General features: G+C 64.4%; 1 protein-coding gene across 2 annotated transcripts; it reads left to right on the top strand.

The window, feature by feature from the left end:
- Window positions 1–684: 684 nt before the first annotated feature.
- TIMELESS (timeless circadian regulator) lies at window positions 685–23178 on the top strand. 2 transcript variants are annotated; one of them, XM_077838990.1, is made up of 30 exons: window positions 685–783; window positions 6671–6811; window positions 7314–7467; window positions 7953–8067; window positions 8605–8667; window positions 8884–8985; window positions 9375–9530; window positions 9936–10069; window positions 10492–10579; window positions 10854–11030; window positions 11310–11527; window positions 11925–12028; window positions 12470–12639; window positions 14442–14570; window positions 15100–15251; window positions 15402–15499; window positions 15868–15994; window positions 16392–16593; window positions 17015–17166; window positions 17589–17674; window positions 18223–18346; window positions 18801–18883; window positions 19077–19219; window positions 19834–20041; window positions 20487–20555; window positions 20942–21060; window positions 21268–21460; window positions 21606–21663; window positions 22013–22095; window positions 22451–23178. In XM_077838990.1, the coding sequence occupies exons 2-30, from the start codon at window positions 6715–6717 to the stop codon at window positions 22549–22551; spliced, it is 3705 nt and encodes a 1234-aa protein (XP_077695116.1). In that variant the 5' UTR covers window positions 685–783; window positions 6671–6714; the 3' UTR covers window positions 22552–23178. The 2 variants fall into 2 exon arrangements, with proteins under 2 accessions (XP_077695116.1, XP_077695117.1); XM_077838991.1 differs by having other exon boundaries at window positions 707–783; window positions 9933–10069.
- The last annotated feature ends 1882 nt before the right edge of the window (window positions 23179–25060 follow it).

The raw sequence follows: 25060 nt of genomic DNA, 5'->3' as shown, positions 1-25060 counted from the left end.
GCACACACATATCTCCTGGCACACACACATCTCCTAGGACACAACACTTGCACACTCATCTCCTCTTATACAATTGCCTATCACAGCACATACCCCTTGCACGGTCATCTTTCCTAGTAAAAAAACCTTGCACACACCCCACCGTTCTCCTTGCACGCTCACCTCCCCTTGCACACTCACCTCTCCCAGCACGCACACACACACAGCCCTTGCCCAGGCACGCTCATCCTTGCACGCCCCACGCGCTTTACTCTGCCTAGGGCTCTGGAGCAGTCCATTCCTGGGGTAGGGGTGTGCATTCACACACCCCCCTTCAAGGTGGTTCGCTCCATAATCCTGGGCCTCAGGAGGGAGGGGACTGGCCGGCTCTGTGCGGCTCTTAAAAGGGGCAGTGGCGTTATCCCGCTTTGTGGTCCCCACAGAAAGGGAGACCCTGATGGGGACATCCAGAGCGACCTCCCCTCCCGGGCCGGGGAGGGCAGGACTCCTGGGTTGTGATCCCAGCTCCGGGAGGGGAGTGGGAGCTAGTGGTTAGAGCAGGAGGGGGAGCCAGTACTCCTGGGTTCTTCTATCCCCGGCTCTAAGATGCGGCCCCTTCCCTTGTCCGTGCCTCAGTTTCCCCCCCTCCGGGGGAAACTCGCTGCTTTGCCCAGCCGGGCGGAACTCGCAGCTCCGATTTGCACATGCCAAGCGGGAGGGGGGCGGCTGTTGTTGCCCTTTTAAGGCCTGGCCGGGTTTCGGCGCCATCCGAGGCTCGGTGCCGCCGCGGGAGCCCCGGGCCGGGTAGGGGAGCGCGGGGGGCACCGGGCTTGGGGGGGCTGAGCCCGGGGTTTGGGGGGGTTCCCGGGGAGGGGGGCTGAGCCGGGGTTGGGGGGGGCACCGGGATGGGAGGGCTGAGCCGGGGTCCGGGGGGGGGGCTGAGCCGGGGTTTGTGCAGAGATTTTGGGGGGTAGATTTCTGGGGGGGTTGAACCAGGGTCTGTGCATTCAGAGCACGAGGCGCTGGTGGCAAGAACTGGTCCGTATTTTTCCTCCCGGCCTGGTCATCAGCTGCCCTCCTCCCCCCCAGAGGTGGCTGCCGTCTGGTGGGTGCCCCCGTGCGCGCCTAGCAATGGACAGTGTTGTGGGGGTGGGGGTCAGCCTGGGAGCCAGACCCTGCAGCTGCCGAGGGCTTTTGCCTGGTGTCCAGCGCCCTGCGGGGAGGCGGGGACGATTTAGGGTCCCCAGCAAGAGCGGACACCTCGGTAACGATTTCCAGCCAGTCCCTGGTTTTTCCAGCGCTGGGTCGGGGTGGGGAGACCCTCCCCATAAAACCTGAACCCCAAGTTCTCCGGCTGCTGGATGAGAGCAGGAGTTTCCCAGCCGCCTCCCGGGGCCCTCGAGCGGCGCTGGGCTCTCTGGGGCCCAGGGCTTGGAGCCCAGAGCACGTGTCCCCAGCACGTGCTGGGTCGGGTTCCCTTGACGCTCCCTGGGTGTCCCCCCGCGCCGGCCCGCTGACGCTCACCACGGCTCGAAGCGGGCTGGGGGGGCCGTGGCCCCAGCAGAAGGTGGCTTAGCCTTAGCGCCGGGCCCTGTGCAGCGGGGGTCTCTGTGAGGCTCATCTAAACCGGAGCATTGCCGAGGCGAAGTCTGGGAGAGAGCGATTGGTTTCACGGCCCGTGGCCCTGCGTGGCAGAAGGAATCCACGTAACCAGACAGGTCCCCCCCCATCCCAAGTGGGGATTGTTTGCATCCTTTATTATTTCATAATTTACTGGAGCGTCATCAAAACGCGGCTTTCCTCCCGGCTCTGGGGGGCAATCTGGCTCCGCCGGGCTCCCACAACCAGTCTGTGCCCTCCCTCCCTCCCTCCTGGGCAAAGGATCCCCCTTCCCCGTGCCCTAAAGACCAATCAATTCTGGGCCCCTTGACCAGTCGGGGCAGCAAATTCCAGAGGCTGGGAAGCATGCGAGGAAGCGGGGGGATAAATCTGGCAGTGCTGGTTCTGTCGTTGGGCCTGGTTCTGGTTCTGTCTGGGCTGGCAGCTGGCCAGCTGTGGGTCCCCTGGGTGTCTGGGGCCCTGGCTCCTTGCTCTCCAGGCCTGTTTGCAGATGCTGCTCCCCCCCCCCCCCCCCCGCCTTTGCTGGCAACAGCTCTGCCCTGCAGGGAGGGGAGTGAATACATGGAGCTAATTTAAACACCCCCCTATGACGAAGTGGGACTGTTCTTAATGTTTCCTCTGAATATTGTGGGGGTGCCTCAGTTTCCCCTAGCAGTTCATAAGTATCTAGGTGGTGGGGTAAGTGTGTATGATCATTGCAGAGCCCTAGAGGGGAGGTGTGTGCAGGGGTCTGGACACAGAGAATGGCCAACGCCCTGTTTCCTGGCAACTGATGGCCTGGGCCTTCCCCCCTGCAAGGGTTGGAGAACAAAGGAATCGGGTGACCTCCTGGCTATGGAAAGGGACAAAGCCCCGAGGCGGGGGGGGGGGGTGATGGAGAGTGAGTTAGTTGGGGGCTAGCTGGGGACGAGGAGTGAAGTGCAGTTATCTGGCTCACTGCCCCCCAATATGGAACAGCTGTGGGGTCCTGTTCTCTGCACCTACAGGCTCTGTGTTAGACCATGTCCCTGTCGTCTAATAAACCTTCTGTGTTACTGGCAGGCTGAGAGTCACGTCTGACTGCGGAGTTGGGGGGCAGGACCCTCTGGCTTCCCCAGGAGCCCGCCTGGGCGGACTCGCTGTGGGAAGCGCAGGGAGGGGCAGAGGAGGCTGAATGCTCCGAGGTCAGACCCAGGAAGGTGGAAGCCGTGAGAGCTGTTTGAGCAGCCTGTCTGCAGGGCAGAGAGGAGACTTCCCCAGAGTCCCTGCAGCTTCATAGGGAGCAGTTCCAGAGCATCGCCCAGGGACTCCGTGACACCCCCCGCCTCCTCAATTCAGCCCCCCAAGGCTGGTCTGGCCTCTGGATAGTCAAGGAGCCAGTGCCATGAGCTGCTGCAAGGGAGCCACTAGTGGACAGCCCCAGTGGACTGCTGGGGGCAGTTTCTTCCTGACCACCAGTTTGCTGCGTGCCCTGGAGCTGCCAGGTTGCTGGGCCTCCGAGAATGGGAATTTCTCCTCTCTTTGTCCTCAGGAGTGGCTCCCCCTGGCTCGCCGCTGCCCCGTGGGCACGGGGTCCCGGCTGCATGGGGAAGCTGCCCCAGTGTAAACCCGTCTTTTTAAAAACCGGTTCCGTTTCAGCGGCTTGAGGGCCCTCTGATCTCGGTTCCGCTGAAGCGTGTCCCCAGAGGGTTTGGACGGAACTGGTGCCGGAAGCGGCTCTTGGACCGGAACCAGAGCATCCTTCCAGGGGCTGGCGCCCGTTTACCTAACCTGCTTCGAGGCAGTGCAAGGTTTTCTCGTGGCAAAGGGAACTGGCCGGGGAGGCAGCTGGGTGGGGAGGCAGCGGAGATGGGGTCCAGATAGGAGCTGTCTCCCGTGGCCAGGGGCGGGGAGGGGGCTGCTGAGCAGGCTGGCTGCCGTGGAGCTGGGCCCATGTGCAGCGATGACGTCCGTGGCTCCGGTGCCTCGTGACCCATTTATTTCAGCCTCCTTGCTCAGCCTTTGTTAACGGAGCCGGGCTGGGGATGTGAGGCGGGGCGGGCGGCATGTGAGGAGAGCATCCAGCCCAGCTAGGTCCCTTACACAGCACCACATCGCTGAGAGGTGCTGTCTGTCACGATCATTCCCCCCCTCGCTGCTCCCCCAAGGCAGCAGAGGGCTGATTGTGGGGGGCTGGGAGCCTCTGGTGGGCTGAGGGGTAATTGACAAAGCAGGGAAGTGGAAACTGAGGCCAGCTAGATGTTAGAGGGCACCCCCCCCGCATCCAACTTTGCTTTTCCCCACTAGAAATGTTGGGTCAGGTCCCTAGGAATTGCCCTCACCCCAGCTGGAGCAGCCCACTAGGGGAAACTGAGGCTGGCTTTCTCAACAGGGGGATTGGTGAGGCTCCCTGGGAAAGGGGTGGGGCCCTGGCACCAGCCCAACCCTTCTACATGGGGGTTGGAAGAGGTGGAGGCCCTAGGGGAGGCAGGATGCCACGGCTTTCCGGGGCTACCTCTGAAACCCCCAGCCTTGAGCTGGAGGAGGCTCTGGGCCAGGGGAGCACCCGGGGCAGGCTGGTGTCTCAGCTGCTCTCCGGGGCTCAGACTGAAGTAGGAGGTAGGTGACCATCACCCAGCTGTTGTCTGTCTCGCTGCCTCATGGGGTGATTTAATTGGGGAGGAGGGGCTGGTCTAGTAGCTAGAGTGTGGGGGGGGCTGAGAGTCAGGACTCCTGGGTTCTCTTCCCACCTGTGTTCTGCTGAACTTTCCACAAATCCCTGCAGCTCCCTAAAGCGGGCGTAAATCCCCTCGCTGGGGGGGGTCGGCTGGTCTGTCCCCTTCCCAAAGCTCTCCAGGCTGGCACCGGTGCCTTTTGCCTGACTCCCCGGGCGCTGGGTGCCGCGGGCCGGCCCTGGCACGGGGCATCAGGCTGTGGTGTGCGCAGCCAGTGGGTGAAATACCAATCGTCTGGCCATGGGGAGGGGATGTCTCTGCTCCCTGACACAGTGACCCGGTTTAGCGTGGCCGGCCCCGCCCCGCTAGGACAGCGGCTGGGAAATGGGTTCGCGCTCGGGGGAAGTGGAGCAGTTGCATAAGTGAGTTAGGTGATGTGCGAGCTCCCGGGGGCGATGCCGGCGCACTGGGGAAGCGGGGGGCAGGGAGGGAGGGGACGCAATGGCTTTTTTAGGGCGGGCGCCAGCAGCAGAGAGTTAATCTGCCAGGATCCGTAGGACAGGTAGGGGTGTGGGCCAGTGCGGACTGGCGGAGCGTCAGCCCCGGGGCGGAGGAACCAGCTGGGCTGGAAGCAGAAAGGGGGTTGCAGGGAAAGGAGGCATGGCCCCCGGGGGCGGGGAGGATCCTGGAGCAAACGCTGCTCCAGACTGTGCAGCTTTTCTGCTGGTCCCTCGGCCCAGCCTGGCTCTGGCGGTCAAGGGCTCCGGTTGCTTCCCTCCTGGGCCCTTAGGGGTGCACACCTGTACTGGAGAGAAGGGGGGCTGTTCCCCTGGGGGGGGGTGTTGCTGCTGTTTGGGCCACCTACCTCCCCTGCCCGTTGTCGGGGGGCTGCCTTGGGTTGGAGCTCAGCAAAGGGAGGTGATGATGGGTATAAACCAGCCCTGGCCAGGCTGCATCAGCCAGGGAGCCATCCGGCTCGGTATCCCGTCTCCGCTGAGGGCAGGGGCAAAGGGCCCTGCAGGGGCAGCTGCCCCAGGGGCCGTTTCCTTCTGACCCTGGTAGTTAGTGGGTGGATTGTGTCCTGGAGCATGAATGTTTCTAGCCTGGCCAAAGCTCTTGGCTGTTTTTTAATGCCCGGTCCCGCTCCGTGCGTGACCTCGGTGATCTCCTGTGGCTGAGAGTTCCACAGGCTCGCAGTGCTTTGGGGATGGGGTAGGGAATAAATAGCCTTTCCTGTTCGCAAGTTTGAATTTCCCTGTTTGAAGGACAGCCAGGTTGTGACACACATAGCTAACAGCTAGGCCCCCAGCTCTGGGCAGGGAGTGAGGGGGTTGAGTGGGCAGAGTGCGGGACTGGGAGCCAGGACTCCTGGGTTCTTCCCTGGACTCCTTGTGTGATCTCAGGCAAGTCGCTTCCTCTCTCGGGGCACTGTGTCACAGTAGCACCTGGCTGGGGATGGGGAAGCATCCTGCCCCCGAACCACTGGACTGTGGGAACTGGCGGGTACCATGCTCTGGGCCTGTCGCGTCTGTGGGGACGCTTCTAACTTGGGGCGGGGGGTTGTTCTGCTGCTGGGCCCCAGCGTGGGGGAGGATAGGGGAAGCTGGAGGGGCTAGTGGGGCAGGTGAGAGGCTGGGTGTGGCATGGCACGAGCTGCAAGTGCCTTGTGCCCCCAGGCTGCAGCTTTCTGAGTGGGAAACTGAAGAAGCCTTGATGTTTGGGGAGGGGCCCTGTCCTGGTCTCCCCCACAGCCTTCTCCCTGCCAGCTGCCACGTGTCTCCATCTGCCAGGGAGCTGGCTCCGCGTTGCTTAGCGAGCCACCTGAGCCTGCTGCTTTCGTCCTGGTCTCTAGGGCACCGGGCGCTGCTTCCATAGCAATTCCCCCGCCGGCAGCTGGGCCGTGGCGGGAGGGCTCTGCCCCAGAGACGGGTGCCGTGGGCTGGTCCCCCAGGCTCCTGCTCGCTACTCATTCCAGTGCTCGGCAGCTCCCCAGTGCCTGCCTGTGCGACCATGTCCCATTCTCAGCTGGGTCTTCGCTTGCTGCTGGCTTCACAGGGAGCGGGGTCTAGTGGTTAGAGCAGGGGGGCTGTCAGCCAGGACTCCTGGGATCCGTCCCTGGCTCTGGGAGGGGAGTGGGGTCTAGTGGTTGGTGTAGGGGTTAGGAGTTGGGATTCTTGAGTTCTACACCCTAGCTGTGCTCCTGGATTGCTGCATGACCCTTGATATGTCACTTAATCTTGCTTTGCCTCAGTTTCCCCACTTGGTCATGGAGGGAGAGTGATTCCCCCCCCGCCCCAACCCCTCATGACTGCTGGCGAAGGGCTCGGAGACCCTGGGGCGGCTGGCGCTGTCGATGTGCGAAGTGCTGGAGTGAGGGATGGGACTGGCGGCTCCCGGCCTGGGGTGTGCGGGAGGCCTCACTGGCTCTGTCCTTGCAGATTTCGCTCTCTGTCCGCTTCCTCTTCTGGCCGGGCCGGGATTTATGGACTTGTACATGATGAATTGCGAGCTCCTGGCAACGTGCAGCGCTCTGGGCTACTTGGAGGGGGACGTCTACCACAAGGAGCCCGACTGCTTGGGTACACCGGCGAGGGGCCAGCCTGGAATGGGGGGCTGACTGTCGCTGAGGCTGTGGGGGGGCCAGTCCCTGGGTGGGAAGATCCTTGGCTCACGAGGCCGACCCGGGAGGGGATGGGTGGGTTCCTGATTTGGAGCTGCCCCCCCAGGACTCCTGGGTTCCAGTCCCCTCTCCTCTCCGTGCCTTGCTTTCACCAGTAAGGGGGTGCTGACCGACCCTTCCCCACATTTCCCCCCAGCATCACTGGGTGCTTGAGATCCTTCTTAAAAAGGTAGTGACCCCCAGCTCTACCCTTCCCCAGACCTCGAAGGGAGAAGCGCCCCGCCTGAAGGGTGTTTCAAAGCGGCTTTCGTCCCAGCCACTGTGTGGTCCCTTTCGATGCGCCCAGTTCTGGGGGGAGGAGACCGGCTGCTTGAGTGGGCAGGGCTGGGACTCTGCGTGCATGGGACAGAGAAGCCAGGCTGGGTGCTTGTGTGGGTCACGCCCTCTGCTCCCCCCCACAGAGAGCGTGAAGGATTTGATCCGCTATCTGCGCTACGAGGATGAGACACGGGATGTTCGCCAGCAGCTGGGCGCGGCCCAGATCCTGCAGAATGACCTGCTGCCCCTCATCGCCCAGTACCCGCAGGACAAGCTGCTCTTTGACGCTGTCGTCAGGTATGGCTCCACGGTGTCCACTCCCTGCCTGCGGGCTTCTCCGCCCGGCCCAGCATCAAGTCCCGTGGCTAGCGTCCTTCCAGGGGGTGGGGTTTTATAGCTACAGTGTCCACGCTGCTCTGGGCTCATATCCGAGGAGGCAGATGCAGGAAGCTGTAGGATCCTGTGGCGGGTAGTTCCGCAGCCTGGGACAACCTGTCTCCCCCACGTGGGAGCCTTGCCTGGGTCCCGAGGAGCAGAACTGTCTGCCCCAGTCCCAATTGTGGAGCTCCGGGGATGGGGAGGCGGCGGCGGTGTGGAGGGCTGGGCTGGGAGAGGAAGTCACACCCCTGGGTGCGTGAGCTGGGATTGAACCTGGGACCTCAGTCTAAATGGGTGCTAGCGGCCCAAGGCTGCAGCAAGCTTGTTGGCCTCGAGGGGAAGGGTCTGCCGGAGGCTCCTGCCATGTCTGTGTCCCTGTCCCCGCCCCCGTCTCCCCCGCACAGGCTAATGGTGAATTTGACCCAGCCGGCCCTGCTCTGCTTCGGCAAAGTCCCGCACGACCCCGGCTCCCGGCACTGCTTCCTGCAGGTTGTGTCCTACCTGCAGGCCTACAAAGAGGTGAGGCTGCCTGCCCTCTTTCCCCCCCGCCTCCCCTGGGATAACAGGGCTGTGGGGAAGGGGGGCAGCTGCCCCCATCCCAGTGAGGGGGTGAGCCAAGATCACCCTGTTAATTAAAAGTAGCCACCTGTCCCAGTCTGACGCAGGGCTGAGTGGGTGGGGGACGGTCACAGAGATCCATGGGTATTTCCAGTCCTGGATGCCCCCTTTGTGCCACCAGGTAGAGCGGGGCGGGGCCTCTGGGATTTGGAATGACTGGGAAATCCGTGTCCAGGTGCCCGGAGCTAAAATTGCCCTTCTCCGCCCCGTGGCTGGCTGCTTCCCCCCAGAGCTGGCCGCCTTTTCCCGGGGCTGCCTGCGCCCTGGAGCTGGAGGGGTGGGTGCAAGGCCTGTCTGCTCTTAGGCTTCCCCTGCTGGCTCCGCATCAGCCACCATCCCCCCGGCATCCCGGGGCCATACCCCTCCCGCCCCATGCCACGGGGGCCATTCTTCTCCCGGCGCCAGCCCCTTGCCCTAATGCCGGGTTCTCCCCGCCAGGCTTTCGCCAGTGAGAAGGTGTTTGGGGTGCTGAGCGAGAAGCTCTATGACCTGCTGCAGCTGGTAAGAGTGGCCCCGGCCTGCGGGGCCAGGGGTGGGCTGGGCTGGGGGTGGCAAGGGGATTTTCCCAGCCAGTTGCCATGGGAGTCAAGTGCCAATCCAAGCCGTGTAGCTTGGGCCCCAAACCTGCCTCCGGGGGCCGGGATGAGCTGGGAGGCAGCAGGTTTCGGGGGGCCCCTGTCACGTTCCGTCAGTTGCTTTCTCACTGGTCCCCGCCAGGACTGGGAACAGAGGCAGGAAGAGGACAACCTGCTGGTCGAGAGAATTCTGCTGCTGGTGCGGAACGTGCTTCATATCCCCGCGGACCCCGAGGAGGAGAAGGTATTGGGGGGGCTGTGGGGAGGCTGATCCCCCTGGTGGGCAGGGGAGGGGTCTCCGTCTCCTTGCCACGTGCGGCTGGCGAATGGCCAGGAGCCCTGGTGTGAGGAAGAGGCCTGGGGGGAGCTGCCCCCACGGGAGGCAGGGCGGAGGGGACTTGTCATCTCTTGCACCCGGTTCTCATCCCCCGGAGCCGCGTGGGGGGTGGGTCGCGAATTCCGGGATCTCCCCGCTAGAACGCCGTGCCCCCGGGGAAGGGTGTGGGGTGAAGCCAGGCTCCGCTCTTGTGCGGCGTGAGCTCCCCCCCCCAGAGGGCCGGGTGGCAGCCAGGGGAGGCTGGACCCTGGGGCCGAGCCCCCACGCTCAGCCCCACACCCTTCCCTGCGTGCCAGAGTGTGGATGACGACGCCAGCACCCACGACCGGGTGCTCTGGGCCATGCACGTCAGCGGCATGGACGACCTGCTCAAGTTCCTGGCCAGCTCCTCGGCCGAGCAGCAGTGGGCCCTGCACGTGCTGGAGATCGTCTCTCTGATGTTCCGGGACCAGGTGAGCCCGGGCGGGGAGCAGGGGGCCCGAGACAGGAAGGCGACCCCCCCCGCTGCCCCCCTGGGTTGGGAGCTGGCTGGATTAATCCACTTCCGGGGGGTGGGGGTGGGAAGCGATGTATATTTTGCAGGGGAGGGCCATACGGCAGCCAGCTGTGCCAAGGGGCTGGGGGACAACCCCTTCGTGCATGGGGGTGTTGGCGTCTCCCCAAGAGGCTCAGCATGGAGCCCCTGGCTTCTGGCCTCACCACCCCACCTGCAAGGGCTCTCAGCAGGGCCTGGTGCCTTCACCCTAACCCCCACCACGCCCCCCCAGGCCGGTGCAGCAGTGCCCGCTGGGATATGTAGTCCCCCAGGCCGGTCCCCATGGTAGGATGGGGAGGTCACCAGCCTGCTGTCCCAGCAGGATCCGGAGCAGCTGGCGGCCACGGGGCAGGCCCGCCCGGCCAAGGAGCAGGCGGCAGACGTGAGGGACCTGGAGCTGCTGCGGCAGAGGGAGCTGGCGGAGAGGAAGAGCCGGGTCTTCCAACGAGGGAGCAGGTGAGCTGGGGGCTGCGGCTGCCCTCGGAGGAGTGGGCTCGACACCGGCCTGGCCACATGGGTTTGGGGCTCCACACGCCATCTAGATCTCCATGGCGTGCTGTTTGTCCGATGGGCAGCCGCTAGCAGGGGGCTGCGGGTCAGGTTTAGGGGGGAGCCCAGGGCTGGGGTAGGAGGGGGCTGCAGGTCAGGGTTGAGGGGCGTGAGCAGAGCTGTTGGGAGGGGGGAGCCCAGGGCTGGCCTAGCCGGGGGCTGTGGGTCGGGGTTGAGGGGCACCAAGTTTTGCTGAAGCTGCTCAGGCCCACCCTTCTCATGCCCCTCAGGTGGGAGGGCACCACGCTCCTGTGGGCCAGAGGCTGCTGCCTTCTGGGGGCCGCTGCAGCTCACCTCCTTCCCGCTCACCCCAACCCCTCTCCCCCCAGGCACTCCCGGTTCGGCGGCTCCTATGTGGTCCAGGGGCTGAAATCCATCGGCGACAGGGACCTCGTGTTCCACAAGGGGCTGCACAACGTAGGTGCCTCCCCTCGACGCCTGGCCGGCCTTACCGGGGAGAGGGGAGCTGTGTGTATATTGGGGCGGGGAGGGCGGTGACAGATCGGGGAGCTCTCCCTTGGGGGCTGAGGAAGTAGCAGGGCCGGAGGAAGGCAGCAGAGACTGTTCCAAGGCTGTTTGGATCCCACGTGCCCCACGGCTGGGACATAGGCCGGACCCTGTGGATCTGTGACAGAGCGATCGGGCTGGGTGGGGGGGATGGTCCTCTCCTCACTCTTCTCCCCCTCCGCAGCTGAAGGACCATAGCCACGACCTGGGCAAGGAGCCACGGCGGGTCCCCAAGCGCAGGCAGCCGGCCCGGGAGGCAGAGCCATGCCGGCGCTCGGCCCTCAACGTCCGCCTCTTCCTGCAGGAGTTCTGCGGGGACTTCCTGGAGAGCTGCTACAACCCCCTCATGCACCTGGTCAAGGTGAGCCCGGACGGCGGTCGCAGCAGCACCGGGCACCCCCCGGCCCCGCCTGCCGGACGGGCGCAGCTGGGAGCCTCTGACCCCAGGCTGAGCAGCGTCCCCTGGCTTCTGGGGGGGCAGGGATGCAGGGGGCGAGGGGGGCAGCTCCGGGGTTGGCGATTCAGCATCACTAGCTCCAATCCCGTCAGCGCCCCTGAAGCAGCATGGGAGGGTCTCTTGGTGGGGGGGCTGGACAGGAGGGTCCCTGCTGGCCCCCCACCAACCTGTATGCGCTCCCAGGACCAGCTGCTCCGGGAGAAGAGCCAGCAACACGACGAGACCTATTACCTGTGGGCCATGGCCTTCTTCATGGCCTTCAACCGCGGCCGGCACTTCCGGCCCGAGCTGGTGTCCGAGACGGTCAGCGTCCGCGCCTTCCACTTCATCGAGCAGAATCTCACCGCCTATTATGAGGCCATGCTCCTGGACAAGAAGGAGGCCACGTCGTGGGCCAGGCGGTGAGCAGGGGGCCCGGCTGCCCCTCTCCACCAGGCCTGGGGGGCGCTGAATGGGACCGGAAAGGCCCTGTGCAGGGAGGGAGGGCGGTTTAGTGGTTAGAGCTGGGGGCTGGGAGCCAGGACTCCTGCATTCTATCCCTCGTTCTGGGAGGGGGCGTATAGTGGGTTAGAGAAGAGGGAAGGGCTAGGAGCCAGGACGCCTGGGTTCTTTCCCCAGCTCTCAACTCCGGGAGTCCTTGGTTGACTCCCTTCACCCTCTGCCTGCCACATTACCCTCCCCTGGGGGGCTAGGGATGCTGTGTCCTGCCACCCCCCACCTGAGCTAGGTGCCAAGTGCTGCTGGCCAAGGGGGGGGTGGGGAGGGCACTCTCCTGACCAGCCTCTGCTCCGTGCCCAGAATGCACCTGGCCCTGAAGGCCTACCGGGAGCTCCTGACGACGGTTCAGGAGATGGATCGCTCCCCAGACGAGGCCGTGCGGGACAGCAGCAGGATCATTAAGAGTGAGTGCAAGGCTGCTCATCCCCCCAGGGGCCAGTCCGCACCCCCCCCAGGGCACTCAGCGCTGCTCCCACATCGCAGGCCTGGGCCTTGGAGCCAGCTGGGGGGGGGGGGTTGCTCTCAACTGGGGCTCCCCAGCTATGATATGGGGCGACACGGTCATGGTGGCCCTGGGGCCGGATCGGGGCCAGTCCTGGCCCTGGGGCCGGATCGGAGCTGGCACCCCCTAGAGGAGAAAGGCCCGGTGCCCCATCTCCTACCCCCCTGAGCCAGCCAGTCCCCTGCCCTGCAACCAGATCGGGGACAGTGCCCTCTAGAGGGAACCCCCCCCTTCCCCTAGGCTGCCCAGCCCCACCAGTCCTGTGTCATCCCACTTGCCTGGTGGGCACTGCTCTCTCGCTCTTCCTTGCTGTGACAAGTGTTTCCCCCCCTGCCCCCCTCAGATAACATCTTCTACCTGATGGAGTACCGGGAGCTCTTCCTCGCTCTCTTCCGCAAGTTCGAGGAGAGCCGCCAGCCCCGCTCCTTCCTGCGGGACCTGGTGGAGACCACCCACCTCTTCCTCAAGATGCTGGAGGCCTTCTGCCGGGGCAGGAACAACCTGGTGGTGCAGGTAGCCGGTGGGGTGGGGCCAGGCTGGGCTGGGGGGAGGTGCTTCGGGGGTGTTTGTTTACCAGATTTGCCTGTTACTTTGGGGTACGCTCATTTATTAGGGTCACTCTTTTTGGGGGGGAGGGGTCTGTAATTTGTGTTCTCATATGGAGCTCCTCTTCTCCCTTCTGCAAGCCCCCTCCCAATGGCGCTATCCTACAGGACCGAGATCACACCCCCCCCACCCCACCCCGAGTGGACCGGGTCCATCAGCACTCACATGCTGACCCCCTTATATGTCCCTGGACTCGGTGGGCTGGGCCGAGCAGCACTTCCAAGCTGCCACCCTCGTATGCCCCAGGTTCAGCACGTCCCTATCCCCACTTTCACGTCACGATTGTTCTGGTAGTGACCCACTTGATGAGCAAACCCCACACTCTTTTTGGGCGTTACAAAGATCTTTAGCTTAGGTAAGAGAAGCGTGGCTTCAGAGTAAATGGGGAAGCTAAAAACACAAAAGAGTAAAGCTCTGAGAGAGAGAGAGGGGAAACAACCAGCTTAACCATAAAAGTTATTTATTGAATAATAGTGATAACCACACAAGGAGAGCCTAAACCAACATAACCGTTACATTATTAGTGATTACAAATGTCAGATACAGAAAACTATACCTGATCACACAAGTCAGGGTTAAAAAGTTATACCTGAGGTAGAAAAGAAAACGGAAAGAGAGAGAGCTGGGGTCTCACCACCCCATGAGGCTTGAACTGGTCGTGGTTCCCAGGTGATGGTGGTAGGTCAGGGTCCTGAGTGCTGGAGACAGGCAGGGCCCCCAGTACGATCAGTCCGGAGACAATGAAGTCCCAGTGGAACTGATGCAGAGTTTGGATCCAGGCATGAGAAAACTGACTGGAGTGTGCGTCGGGGTTTTTGTAGGGAAACAACCATGGTTCAAGGGAGAACAGAGATTTGTCTATAGGTAAACTCATGACTCAAGGGCTTTCTCTAGGCTAGACAATAGGGGCTGATCACTGGCTCTGAGTGGTGGTCCTTCCACGGAGCTCCCAATGCAATTAGGCTGCTTCAGTATTTTGGATATCAGTCAAGGATTCATGTCTAGAATTGGTCTGATAACTGCTGAGCTGGGTGTGTGCAGGCGTGGGTTCGTTCACATCTGGGGCAGAGATCCCCCATCATGCCGTGCTTCCCTGCTTTTCTGGTCCCAGAGTTCAGTGCGGTTCTTGCCTTGGAATCTCTGTTCTCCGTTCTGTCTGCTAAGGGAGATGCCTCCCTGTCCCATCTTCCATGCAGATGAGGCTAGGGCAGTTGCCTTAATCCTGTCACGAGGGGTCTAGGTGTGTCTCCCAGCGCCCTTCACTGCTCTCTGCAAGTCTTTTCCCTGATCGGTTTTGGCTCAAGCAGACACTTTGGGGCGGGGGGTGTCCTTCCTGAGTCACAGGCTGGATACTGCGCCCTGGTTCCCCAAGAACACAGAGCTGACTGGTATCGGGGCAGCTGCTTATTTGCCCCCCTTGGACAGGGGGAGGTGCCCCTGATCTGACACAGGGCCATGCTAACCCCTCTCTCCCGCCCGGGTGGGTACAGGGGGAGCGGGGCTGGCCCCTGGTTTGGCCCACGGCTCCCCATTTCCCGCCCAGCTGTGGCCAGTTTTCCCTTACCTCACGTGGCCAGCAGGGGGCGCTAGAAGCTCGGCTTCCTGTGTGCCTCGGGCAGGGGGTTCGGGTTCGTGCAGCCTGGGGTCTGCCAGCCGTTTTGGGGGGAGCATTGGGGGGGGGCTCTCACCATGCCGTCTCCTCCCTGCAGAGCAAAAGAGTGAGGAGGAAGAAGCAGCCCCGGGCCGGCCGGGCGGCCCCCCCAGCACAGCCCCGCGCCCCCCAGGAGCTGGAGGAGCTGTGGCCCAGCCTGGTGGAGCAGCTCGGCGCCTGTGCCCAGGTAGGAGGGGGCAGCAGCTGGGGTCCCTGCAGGGTCTGGGTCGGGGCTGCCCTGCGGGACCGGGCCCAGCGTGGCTTGGGCATCACCGGGAGCGTGGCCTTGTGGGCCTGTCGCATGCACAGGCCACGCCCTCAGGGGCCACGCTAGGTGGCAGGGGAGTCTGTGGGGACCCCCCCCCGGCGTGGGCATCTGGGGCAACCCTGAAAGGGCAGCTGTATCCTCATCGTGTTTGGGGGCAGGACGGGCCCCCAGGGGCCACGGTTGGCTGAATCCGTGGGGCAGGAGCGCTGCTTTGGTGGAGGGGGTGCCGCTCTGGGGGCCCAAGCCCAGTGGGGGTGGGGGGCCTGGTTCAGTGGAGGCAGGTGGCATTCTGGGGGGGCTGGGCTCAGGGGGCAGATGCCCCCCTGAATGGGGCCAGCCCCCCAGTGGGACATGGTGCTGTTCTGTGGCACTTCCCTGGGCAGGCTGGATCTGGCCCCTCCCTGCCAGGCGCTGAGTCACCCCAGCCTCCCCCCCACTTCCCTGCCAGGGGGCTGAGCCCCTCCCGGAAGATGTGGTCCCCTTCGACGCCGCCTCGGAGACCCCGGTGGAGGAGCAGCGAGCGGAGGCCATGGTGCGCATCCAGGACAGCCTGCTGGGCCACCAGGCGCCGGCCGCCCTGACCCTGCTCCGCTCCGCCAGGTACGGCGCCGGCCCCAGTGGGCGTGGCGGGCTGGGGTGGGGTGGGGACCCCATGCCCTGGCCGGGGGGAGCCCTGGCCGACGGGGCGTGCGGGGGGGGCCTCTCACTTCCCCGGCGCCCCGGCTTGACCTGCCTGTGTCCCTTTCCCAGGGAGGTGTGGCCCGAACAGGACGTGTTCGGCTCCCCGCAGGCGGCCCTGGAGGAGGAGATCCAGCTGCTGAGACAGATTCTCTTCGCTCCTCTTCCTCGTGAGTATCCTTGCCTGGGGGCGGGGGTCGTTTGGTGGGGGCTCCTCTCCCATCACCCCAATGCCCCGCACCCCACACACACACAGTCTGACGGCTCCAGCCTGGCCCCCAGCTGCAGTTCGCGTTTCCCTCCGGACGCAGCTGGCTGGCTCTGTCCAGCCATTCCGCCCCGGCCCCTCCCCGCTCAGCTGGGAGCCCCGTGTCCGCTTAACCTCCGAGTGCCTAGGCTGGGTGTGGGCAGGGGTGGTGATGGGTGGGCAGCCCCAGGGTAAGGAGCCGGCTGCGTGTGCTGTCATCGACTCCCTGGGAGGCCTCCCGTGTCTGGTGGCGCCGCGTCCCCGTCATCCCGGGGTGTCTGGACATCGCAGGGCAAGCGGCGCCTGAGGTCGAGGAGCCGGGGGAGGAGGAGGAGGAGGAGGAAGAGGAGGTGGAGGAAGAACTAGCTTCTGTCCAGGTGTCAGAAAAAGAGTTCAACTTCCTGGATTATCTGAAACGGTGAGGGGGGCGCGGGGGGGAGGTCGGGTCAGGGCTGCAGGGCTGGGACACGCTCTCTCACGAGCCCCCCGCCATGGAGGTCGAGGTGCCCTGGATCCGAACGCTGGGCGCACTGAGCCCCCAGGCTGGGCAGAACGTCTCCGGGCTGGCAGATGCTGTCACCGTGCGGGGTGACTCTTGAGCATGTGGAGGGACCTGGGGGGCAGGCAGGACTCCTGGCTTCTATTCCTGGCTCTGTGTGGCATTGAGCAAGTCGTTTCCCTGCTCTGTGCCTTGGTTTCCCCATTGGGTACAGGGAGGCTGAGCCCTGCTGCTTGTGTGTGGGGAAGGGGTGTCAAAGGGGCCCCGTCCCTCGGCTGAGCCGTCCCACCTGTATGTCGGGGGCTGGGGGGGCCAGGTTTGCCAGCGCCAGCGTGGTCAAGGCCTACGTCCTGCTGCTCCGCGGCTACCGGCAGAACAGCGCCCACACCAACCACTGCGTGGCCAAGATGCTTCATCGCATCGCCTACGACCTCAAGATGGAGGCACTGCTCTTCCAGCTCTCCGTCTTCTGCATCTTCAACCGCCTGCTCAGCGACCCCTCGGCCACGGCCTACAAGGTGAGGGGCCCCGGGGCAGGGCCCGCCCTTTGCCAGGCTACGCCTGCGTCGCCAACCTGCCAGCAGGGAACGGCCAAGGCCGAGAAGAGGGGCCTCGAACCTCCACGCTCCCGTGTCAGTTAGAGCAGCCTTGGGGCTGCTCTGAGCTAGGCCCTGCTCCCTGCAGGCCCAGGGAAGCAGAGAATACCCGTGTTGCGGTGCATAATCTTCCTCTCCCCTCTGTCACGTGCTCTGTGCTAGCCCATTGCGCTCCAGCTATGGAGATAACAGACCTACTACTGCTGCCCCCTAAGGGAGCTCCTCTGTTGGCTCAAGCGGTCCAGGCCCATGCGTTCAGTCCAGAAGGTTCCCAGTTTGGTGCTGGGGAAAGGGGGGGTGTTTATGGCGCCGTGAGGCCTCTAACCTTCCCCTGCCTCCCCAGGAGCTGGTGACCTTTGCCAAGTACGTCCTGGGCAAGTTCTTTGCCCTGGCAGCGACCAACAAGAAAGTCTATGTGGAGTTGCTGTTCTGGAAGAGCACGGCCACCGTGCGAGAGATGACCGAGGGCTACGGCTCTCTGCAGGAAGGAGAGGAGTGAGTCTGGGTTGGGGGCTGCCAGCCGGAAGGAGGCCCTGGGACAGGGTGGCGGTGAAGGGTCTAAGCCCCCTCTTCGTTACCTGTATTCTTGGCCTGGACCTGCTGCTACTTAGAGCAGCCTTGGGGCTGCTCTAGCTTATGCTCTGCTTCCCCTGGTGCAGTGCACGCTGTGCTAGGGCAGGGGAAGTGCTGACACCGGCTGCACACAGTCCCCAGGAAGCCCTGCGCACGGGGGTGGCTCTCAGGGGAGGGACATTGGCACCCCATTTAAGGCCAGATTGCAGGACGGTGACCCTATGGCCGGGCGTCCCTCCTTCCCCACCCCACGTGCTGCAGGTGGCTAAAGCCCTGGGGTCCCAGCTGGGGATGGCAGGGTCTCCGACTCCAGCAGCACCTCACCGGGTCTCTGCTTCCCCCAGCTCTGGTGCCCGGAGGGCCCCCAAGTGGACACTGCAGGAGGAGGAGGAGCTGCGGGAGCTGTACCTGAAATACAAGGGAGTGGAAGGTACCAGCTGTCTTGTTAATGACCTGCCAGGGCCTCTGGGTTCTGGGGAGTTGCCCAAGACTCACTGGGCCAAGCCAGGACTCCTGGGTTCTGTCCCAGCTCTGAGAGGGGAGTGGGGGCTAGTGGTTGGAACAGTGGGGCCTGGAACTCAGAACTCCCAGGTTCTATCCCTGGCTTTGCCACGTTGACCGTGAACTACTTTACCCTTCCCTGTGCCTCAGTTTCCCCCATCTGTACAGCAAGGGCTCTGTGACGTACCGGGGCACAGTCCAGACTAATGTGGGGGCGCTATCACCCCTGCCCTGCAACCTGGGGTGCCTCACAACGCCTTGCTCTCACAAACCTCCAGGGTACCAGCCGCCCCGTGTCTGCCTGTAACTGCAGCCTGCCAGTCACATGCCAAGGCAGCCCATGTACGAGGTGGATGATGGGGGGGGCGGGGTGACTAAAGGGGTCCCAGGCTCCCAGCCCTGCTCCGGGGTTGGGGGACAGGGAGTTGGGGGGCAGGGGGTGCCGTTTCTCGTAATCGCGCCCTGGCCTCTCCCCAGGTGCGGACGTCATCGGCAGCATCCTCGCACACCTGCGGGCTCCCAGCCGGACCCGGAAACAGGTCATCAAGCAGCTGGTGCGGCTGGGGCTGGCCGAGAGCGTGAAAGATTTCCCGCGGGAGAGGTGGGTGCCCCCCGCACCTCTCGGGAGCTGAACGGCAGGGCTTGGGGGGGGGGGGGGGCAAGTGGGAGCCCCGAGCCAGTCACAAAGTGAAAAGAACCCCGGAGTCCGTGCACAACCCAGACCTTGATTCGGGGACTCTGTGTGGCAGGGACAGTAAATCCCCTGCTCTCTGCATGGGGGGCAGGGGGGTATCCAAGGGGAGGTGGGCACTGTGGGGCTGGGGGGGGACTCGGAGCCAGGACTCCTGGGTTCTGGTCCTGCCTCTGGGAGGGGCGAGGGGTCTAGTAGTGGGGGGGGTGGAGGGCTGGGAGCCAGGACTCCTGGGTTCCATTCTCGGCTGATCCCCTGTGACCGTAGGGGAGTCCCTCCCTGTCCCAGCGCGGTGTGATCCGCGGTTGGGGGGCGCGGGGGCGGGGAGTCCCTCCTGCCCCTGAGTGCTCGTGTTCTGGCCCAGGAAGGGGACGCGCCTCGTGCTGTGGACGGAGGAGCAGGAGCTGGAGTTGCAGCGGCTCTTCGAGGAGTCCCAGGGCGCAGAGGGTGAGCGGGGACCGCAGGGGGCTGCCCCGGGGGGCAGAACAGGGGGTGGGAGCAGATTGATTTTGGGGGGGGGGGGGCCTCTGATCAGCTGGGGCTCATTAACCTCCTCACCCCCTCATATCTCTGCGCCCAGTGTGATAAAGGGGCTCTCCAGCCTGATGCAGAATCTCTCCCCCCCCCCCCCCCCCGGCAGATATCCTGGGTAACATCATGAAGCACCTCACGGCCAAGCGCTCCAAAGCCCGCGTCGTGGAGAAGCTGCTGAGCCTGGGGCTGGTGGCAGAGCGCAAGGAGCTGTACAAAAAACGCAAGAGGAAGCCTGGCTTGCCTGGCATGGTATGGCACTGTGTGTGTGTGTGGGGGGGGGGGGTTGCCCCGGCAGGGAGGGGCGGTCAGTGGGTTCCACCTTGCACCCAGGTCTTTGTGCTCACCTGGCTGTGTAGAACCATTCCCCTCCCGTTTGTGTGGGATGTGTTTCCGTGGGGCTGAGGCCCATGGGGGGGGGGGCTCTGAGAGCACCCCCCTGCCCTGGGGATCCCTTCCCCAATGGGTGAGGTTGCTCATTCCTCAGCCGAGAAGATAGCTCCCTGCTCAGCAGCCTTCTCTGGCTTCTCTGGAGGGTCCCCGAGCACTTTATAGACCTGCTCCCCGAGGGCGGGCTCCGAATTGTACGCACAGGGAAACTGAGGCACAGAGCTGGGGGTGTGACTCACATGTTGAGTCGGTTGCAGATCTGGGGATAGAACCCAGGAGTCCTAGCTCCCAAGGCCGTGCCCCGCCCCTCCCCCCGGCTCTAGCCCAGTGGACCCTACTCCTTTGTGATCAGATGCAGCTGAGTCTGGGCCGGACACCTTCTCATACCCAGCTCTCCCCCTCCTCCCCCTGATGGAGCCTGGGCAGGACCCCCCACCCTTTCCATATGACTTTACCGTCGCTCCCATCCCTTCCAGAGCGAGGACAGATCCCCATGGGGTGCGGCTGGCCGGGAGGACCCTGCGGAGGAGGAAGAGGAGGAGAGCGACAGTGAGGAGGAGGAGGCCTGGGAGGAAGGGGGCGCAGGCAACAGGGCCACGGAAGGGCCCAGGGAGCAGGGCACTGAGAACCAGGCGGCGCCGGAGCAGGACGTGCAGGGCCTGGCGCGCCACCTGAGGCAGGGAGGTGAGGAGAGCGCTGGCTCCCCCAGTGGCGGCAGGGGGGACTGCACTTGTGAGTGCCTCCTGCTGGCTTGGGGGGCATGTGGGCCGCTGCTTGGCTTGAGCGGATGGGGGCCACTGGGCCTCTGTTGGGGGTGGGATGGGGGGCAGTGAATGCTGGCTGCCTCGGCTCCCCAGCCCAGACACATAGGGGTTAAGGCCTCTGCCCGCACTGGCCCCCCAACTCCAGAGAGTGCAGCCCTACAGCTCCTTAAAGGGCCCCGTCCGCGTTCAGCCTGACCCCGTCTCCCCCGGGAGCTCTGGGCCAGGGCTGACCTGGCCCCACTGCCCGCTGGGAACCCTGGCTTGTGAATCTCCAGCTCGGTGCGGCGTTGTGTGTCTCCCCCCCCCCCCCCACCGCCCCTTTCCTGGGGGCCATCTCTCACCCCCGCCCTCCCTTGTGCCCGCAGGCCTGGCGGGCTCCTTGCTGTGGCTTCAGAACTGCCTGAACCGAGCGGCCGAGGACCGGGAGGAAGACGGTTAGTGGCAGGGGGGCAGGATCGGTGCTGGGAGGGCGGCGCTGGGCATGGCCCTGCTGCACTCGGGAGGTGCTGGCGGTTTCTCCCCGGACTCCGCACGGAAGGTCCTGGGGGGACGGCTGGTGAATGGGATCTGTTCCCTCCTGGGGGTGAAATGCGGCACCCCAATACCGGCTGGAGTGAGAGGCTCCTTGGGGCCAGCCCGGGGCATCGGGAGGGGATCCATGTGCATCTCTCCCCTACACTGCGCCTACGTGGGCCCCCCGAACCCCCCCCGGCACTAGCGCCCCCACTTGGCGTTGCCCAGTTTCGAAGGATCCCGCAGCTGTAGCCCCAAACCCCCATGTGTGGGGCGGGTTCATCCTCACGGCGCCCCCTGTCCCCAGGCACCACCCAGCCCGTGCCCTTGGTGCCACTCTTGGAGGAGAACGAGGACGCCATGGAGAACCAGGGGTTCCAGAAGCTGCTGCGGAAGGTCGGGGTTCGGGCCCCAGCTAACGAGCAGGTAATTACCTCCCCCCCAACACACACAAGGCGTTGTGAGGGGGGCTGGCTTGTGCCCTGGAGGGAGGGGAAAGGATTTTTTGTGGGGGGGTCCAATCCAAGTAGTGGCGAGAGAGGGACATGGGCGTAAGCACTGGGACGCCCCCCCAACCTGAGTGCCCCCTTCAGGCTGTGCTTGGCACTAATGCCCCACCCTCGCCCCCTGCAGGAATCCTTCTGGCGCATCCCGGCCAAGCTGAGCCCCGAGCAGCTCCGGCGCCTGGCTGCCTCTGTTGCGCAGGAGGAGCCTGAGGGGGAGGAAGGCTCCCCGGGGGGGCCGGACGCCGGCCCGGAGCAGAGAGCCCAGGCCCTGCAGACCTTGCGGCTGGCCAGGAGGAAGAGAGGGGCCCCAGCCTTGCCAGGTGAGCGATGAGTGCGGGGGTTGGCCTTGGAGGCTGCCCCAGGAGGCAGGGGACCGGCTGGGCAGTGGGGTGGGGGTACAGGTGTGTTGCTCAGTCCACACTCTCTCTCTCTCTCTGATGCTTTCACTTTCTTGTCCCGTTTCAGAGGAGGAAACACCTGGCCCCGAGCAGCCACCAGTTTCCCCAGGGTCTGATCTGCAGAGGTGAGAGTCAGGGGTGGTAACCTAACCCCCTTCCCGGGCTCTATGCCTACACAGGACTCCTGGGTTCTGTCCCTGGCTCTGGGAGGGCAAGTGGGGCCTGGTGGGTTGGAGCGAGTGGGAACTGGGAGCCAGGACTCCTGGGTTCTGTTTGTGTCTCTGCCTCTGACTTCTTATTGCGGGGCAGGGACATCCTAAGGCAGCGCCTCAGTTTCCCTATCTCTAACAGGTAATGATGTCCTATCCAGGGGGGTTGAAGTCTAGTGTTCACAAAGCACTGGGCTGGGTTGGAGCGGAGAGCTGGGGGTGGGAGGTGCTGGAGTTGCCCCTAATCCTTTCCCTGTCATTGCAGGGTCCGTACCGTCCAGTCGCAGCTGGGCCCCAAGCGGAGCCGTGTGATCCACAGCGACGACGACGAGGACCCCGAAATCCAAGGTCTCCGAGCGCCTCCCTCTGCCCATCCCTGCAGCCTGGCTGGCCCTGGGTGCAAGAGGCCCCCCTGCTCCCCATGCACACAGGATGGGGGATGAGTACTGGTGGCAGCTGCCATCCTGGGGCAACCCAGGGGCAGAGCCAAGTGGGGCCCCAGGTGCCTCCTGCTCTGGCAGGGGCAGGAGGGGGAGGAATAGCCCCTGGCTGAGTAAGATGGGCCACTCCTGGGGGGCTGATGGGCTGAGGGAGAGGGGGGTCGCCCTGAGGGGCAGAGAGAGGGGGGTTCAGCTGAGGGGGCTGAGCTGGGAGGGGTGTGGGGGACTCAGCCCTGAGGTCCCTTGTCTGCTCTTCCTTTCAGCTGAGGCACCAGCTCAGCCGGACCCCACCTCGGACAGGGAGGGGACATGGCCCCCCCGCCGGAGGAAGCGCCTGCGGATTGAGGAGGAGGAGGAAGATTAAAGGACCCTGGCCGGACCCGTGTCCCCCCCCCACCCCCCACCCCCCAGGCGAATGCTCCTCCAGGCTGCTCTCGAGGCGCCCGGCTATGCTTCAGACACTCCCCTCCACCCGTTGCTTATTGGCCGCACACAGACTGGGCTAGGCCGTGTCCGGCTGGGTGGGCCCTGGGTCCCTGTGCTCCTGTCCAGAAGAGCCAGAGCGAGCCAGCCAGGGAGGGCCTGTGTGCGGTGTCTGGTACGGGGGTCTGGATCTGCTGGGCCAGCATCTTGGCAGCCTGGCAGGGTGGGGCCTCTGGCAGATCAGTGGGGCTGGACCAGCCATCACCCCGGCTCGCTCAGGGGAGGGGCTGGTGTAGTGGGGGGTGTCCCATCTTCTCCCCCGGCTCATTAGCCAGCTCCCAGCCCCTGCTGCCACCTGCTTTCATGCTTTTCGGCTGCCTGCTGGGTACCCAGGGGCATTAACTCCCCTTGCCCCCCGCCCCCGGCTCCGGGAGCTCTCCCCATCTCATTCCTATTCCCCAGCCCCCTTTGTCGTTTGACTTCCAGCAGGAGTTAGCAAACAAACCAGGGGCTGGGTGTTGTGTCATTGCGAATGGGCAAAGGCCAAAATAAAACGGGCTCAACCTTCCCTCTTGTCTCCCTGCTGCAGTGGTGGGGGGTGGGCCAGGGCTGCTGGGGGTGGAGGGGACAGGGTATCAGGACTCCTGGGTTCTGGCCCCATATGCGGGAGGGGAGCAGAGCCCTGTTATTCTCACCCCGGCTCAGATCTCCCCTCCCTACACTGTCCTCAGACCCTAGGATGGTTCTCCTCTCCCCCCCATGCCTGCAGTGTCTGCTACCCTAGAGCCGGCTGGGAGGGGCCCTGGCCCAGCCTGGTGACATTGCACAGGGGGGAGGGGTCTTTGACTTTTTACCAACAGCTACAAAAACAAGGTGAACAGAGGCCCTGGCGTGAGCTCAGCCAGGGCAGGGACAACACCCGCGCCAGCCTCACCCAGCCCCATGGTCCCTGCTGCCCTCCCCTCCCAGCCCCATGGTCCCTGCCTGCCCAGCGGTCACCCTGCCAGGGCAGGGTCACCCTGCTGCAGAGAGAGCATGTGGGGGCTGCAGCGGGGAAGGCTGTCACGCCTGCCCCTGGGAGGGGGGAGCAGGGGCCCGAGGCTGTTGCAATCAGCTGCCTGATAAGGGATCACCTGGCCTGGAGACCTCCCCCAGGTGGCCTATAAAAGGGGCCAGGCAGGCTCTGGGCCAGGCATCCTGCCATCCCTCCCGGCGCCCAGGAGCTCCTGATCTCGTCTGTGCCCAGGTGAGCGGAGGCTGTAACTACCCCCCTGCCTCAGAGGTTTGTCCCCACTGCTCTCGCTGCCTGAGGCTGCTGAGGCCTGGGGGGGGCTGCACGTTTACACGAGGTTTTTGCACCAGGGTTGGTTGCCAAACCCCAGCAGGGACCGGTGGGGAGCAGCTCTGTCATTGGGGGCTGGGGGGGACTGCTATCGGTGTGCAAATCCATGCCACTGAGCTGGGCGTGGGGGGAAATGCCCTGTTTGCCCATAGGGGCGGAGGACTGGAGGCTGCCTGTGTCAATCAGACATGTTGAGCTGGAGGGGGCCTGTGTGGCTGAGCTTGGGGTGGGGGGGGCATTTTCCCGTTGCCCTGGGCTGCTGATGGTGGGGGCTCTTCTCCAATCTCAGGCAGCTCAGTGGGAATGGCCAAATTGGTGCCCACCAGCTTCACTGTTTCCTGGGGCGGGAAGAGAATTCCTCCCTGGTGCATTGTCCGTCCCACCCCCCCAGTTTAGTGCAGCTGCTGCAACACTGGGAAATGAGGACCTGCTTTGCTGTCTGAAGCCCCCCCCGTGCTTGGCTCCCGGGGCTCGGCCTATGGGCACCCTTGGGAATTCAAAGGGACTGCGGGTGCTCCTCAATCCCAAACTCCAGCCACCTGCTCTCCCAGGACTGGACTCCCCCTGTGATAATGATGCCTGATTCTTCGCTTGCATGTCCCACTGCAGATCTCAAAGTGCTTTTCAGTGGGGAAACTGAGGCCCAGGCCCAGGCAGAGCTGGAAATAGAAGCCAGGCCTCCCAAGTTCCAGGCCAGCGCTGTGTCTACCAGGCCATGCTGCCCCCCCACAGCTCTGCGGTCACCCTGACCCGCAGTCTCCTATCCCAGCCAGGCACTGCACATTTGAACCCTGGTCTCCAGAAGCCAAAGGCTGGTCCCTCGAGCCCAGTTGTGGGAGTAGCTGGCATCCCCTGCCAGAAGATCCCCTGCTGCAGGGAGGGGCTCCGGAGTCTTGTGTCTGTGACGTGTCCTCTTCAGCAGGGTCTGTGCTGCGCCCCCGAAAGACCGGCCCGCCATGCAACAGCCAGTTCTCCACTTCTGCCTGCTCCTGCTGTGCCATGAGCTGCCCGCCACACCGGGAGGCGCTGCTGGGACCGTCAAGCCCCCAGGGATAGAAGTGGCCCCCCTCCCCGCTTCTCCCAGTGCACCCAGCTCCCATCAGGCTGC

The sequence above is a fragment of the Eretmochelys imbricata genome, chromosome 20, assembly GCF_965152235.1.
Source record: "Eretmochelys imbricata isolate rEreImb1 chromosome 20, rEreImb1.hap1, whole genome shotgun sequence".
NCBI classification, from domain to species: domain Eukaryota; kingdom Metazoa; phylum Chordata; order Testudines; family Cheloniidae; genus Eretmochelys; species Eretmochelys imbricata.
The sequence above is the reverse complement of the archived record's forward strand: the minus strand, read 5'-3'. Positions and strand labels throughout refer to the sequence as shown.

Bases quoted from the DNA above. Each gene is read 5' to 3' on its own strand.
- TIMELESS (XM_077838991.1), top strand. From the start codon at position 6,715: ATGGACTTGTACATGATGAATTGCGAGCTCCTGGCAACGTGCAGCGCT. The intron at 17,167-17,588 runs GTGAGTCTGGGT...TGCTTCCCCCAG, and splicing joins TCTCTGCAGGAAGGAGAGGA to CTCTGGTGCCCGGAGGGCCC. The intron at 20,042-20,486 runs GTGAGGAGAGCG...TTGTGCCCGCAG, and splicing joins GCGCCACCTGAGGCAGGGAG to GCCTGGCGGGCTCCTTGCTG.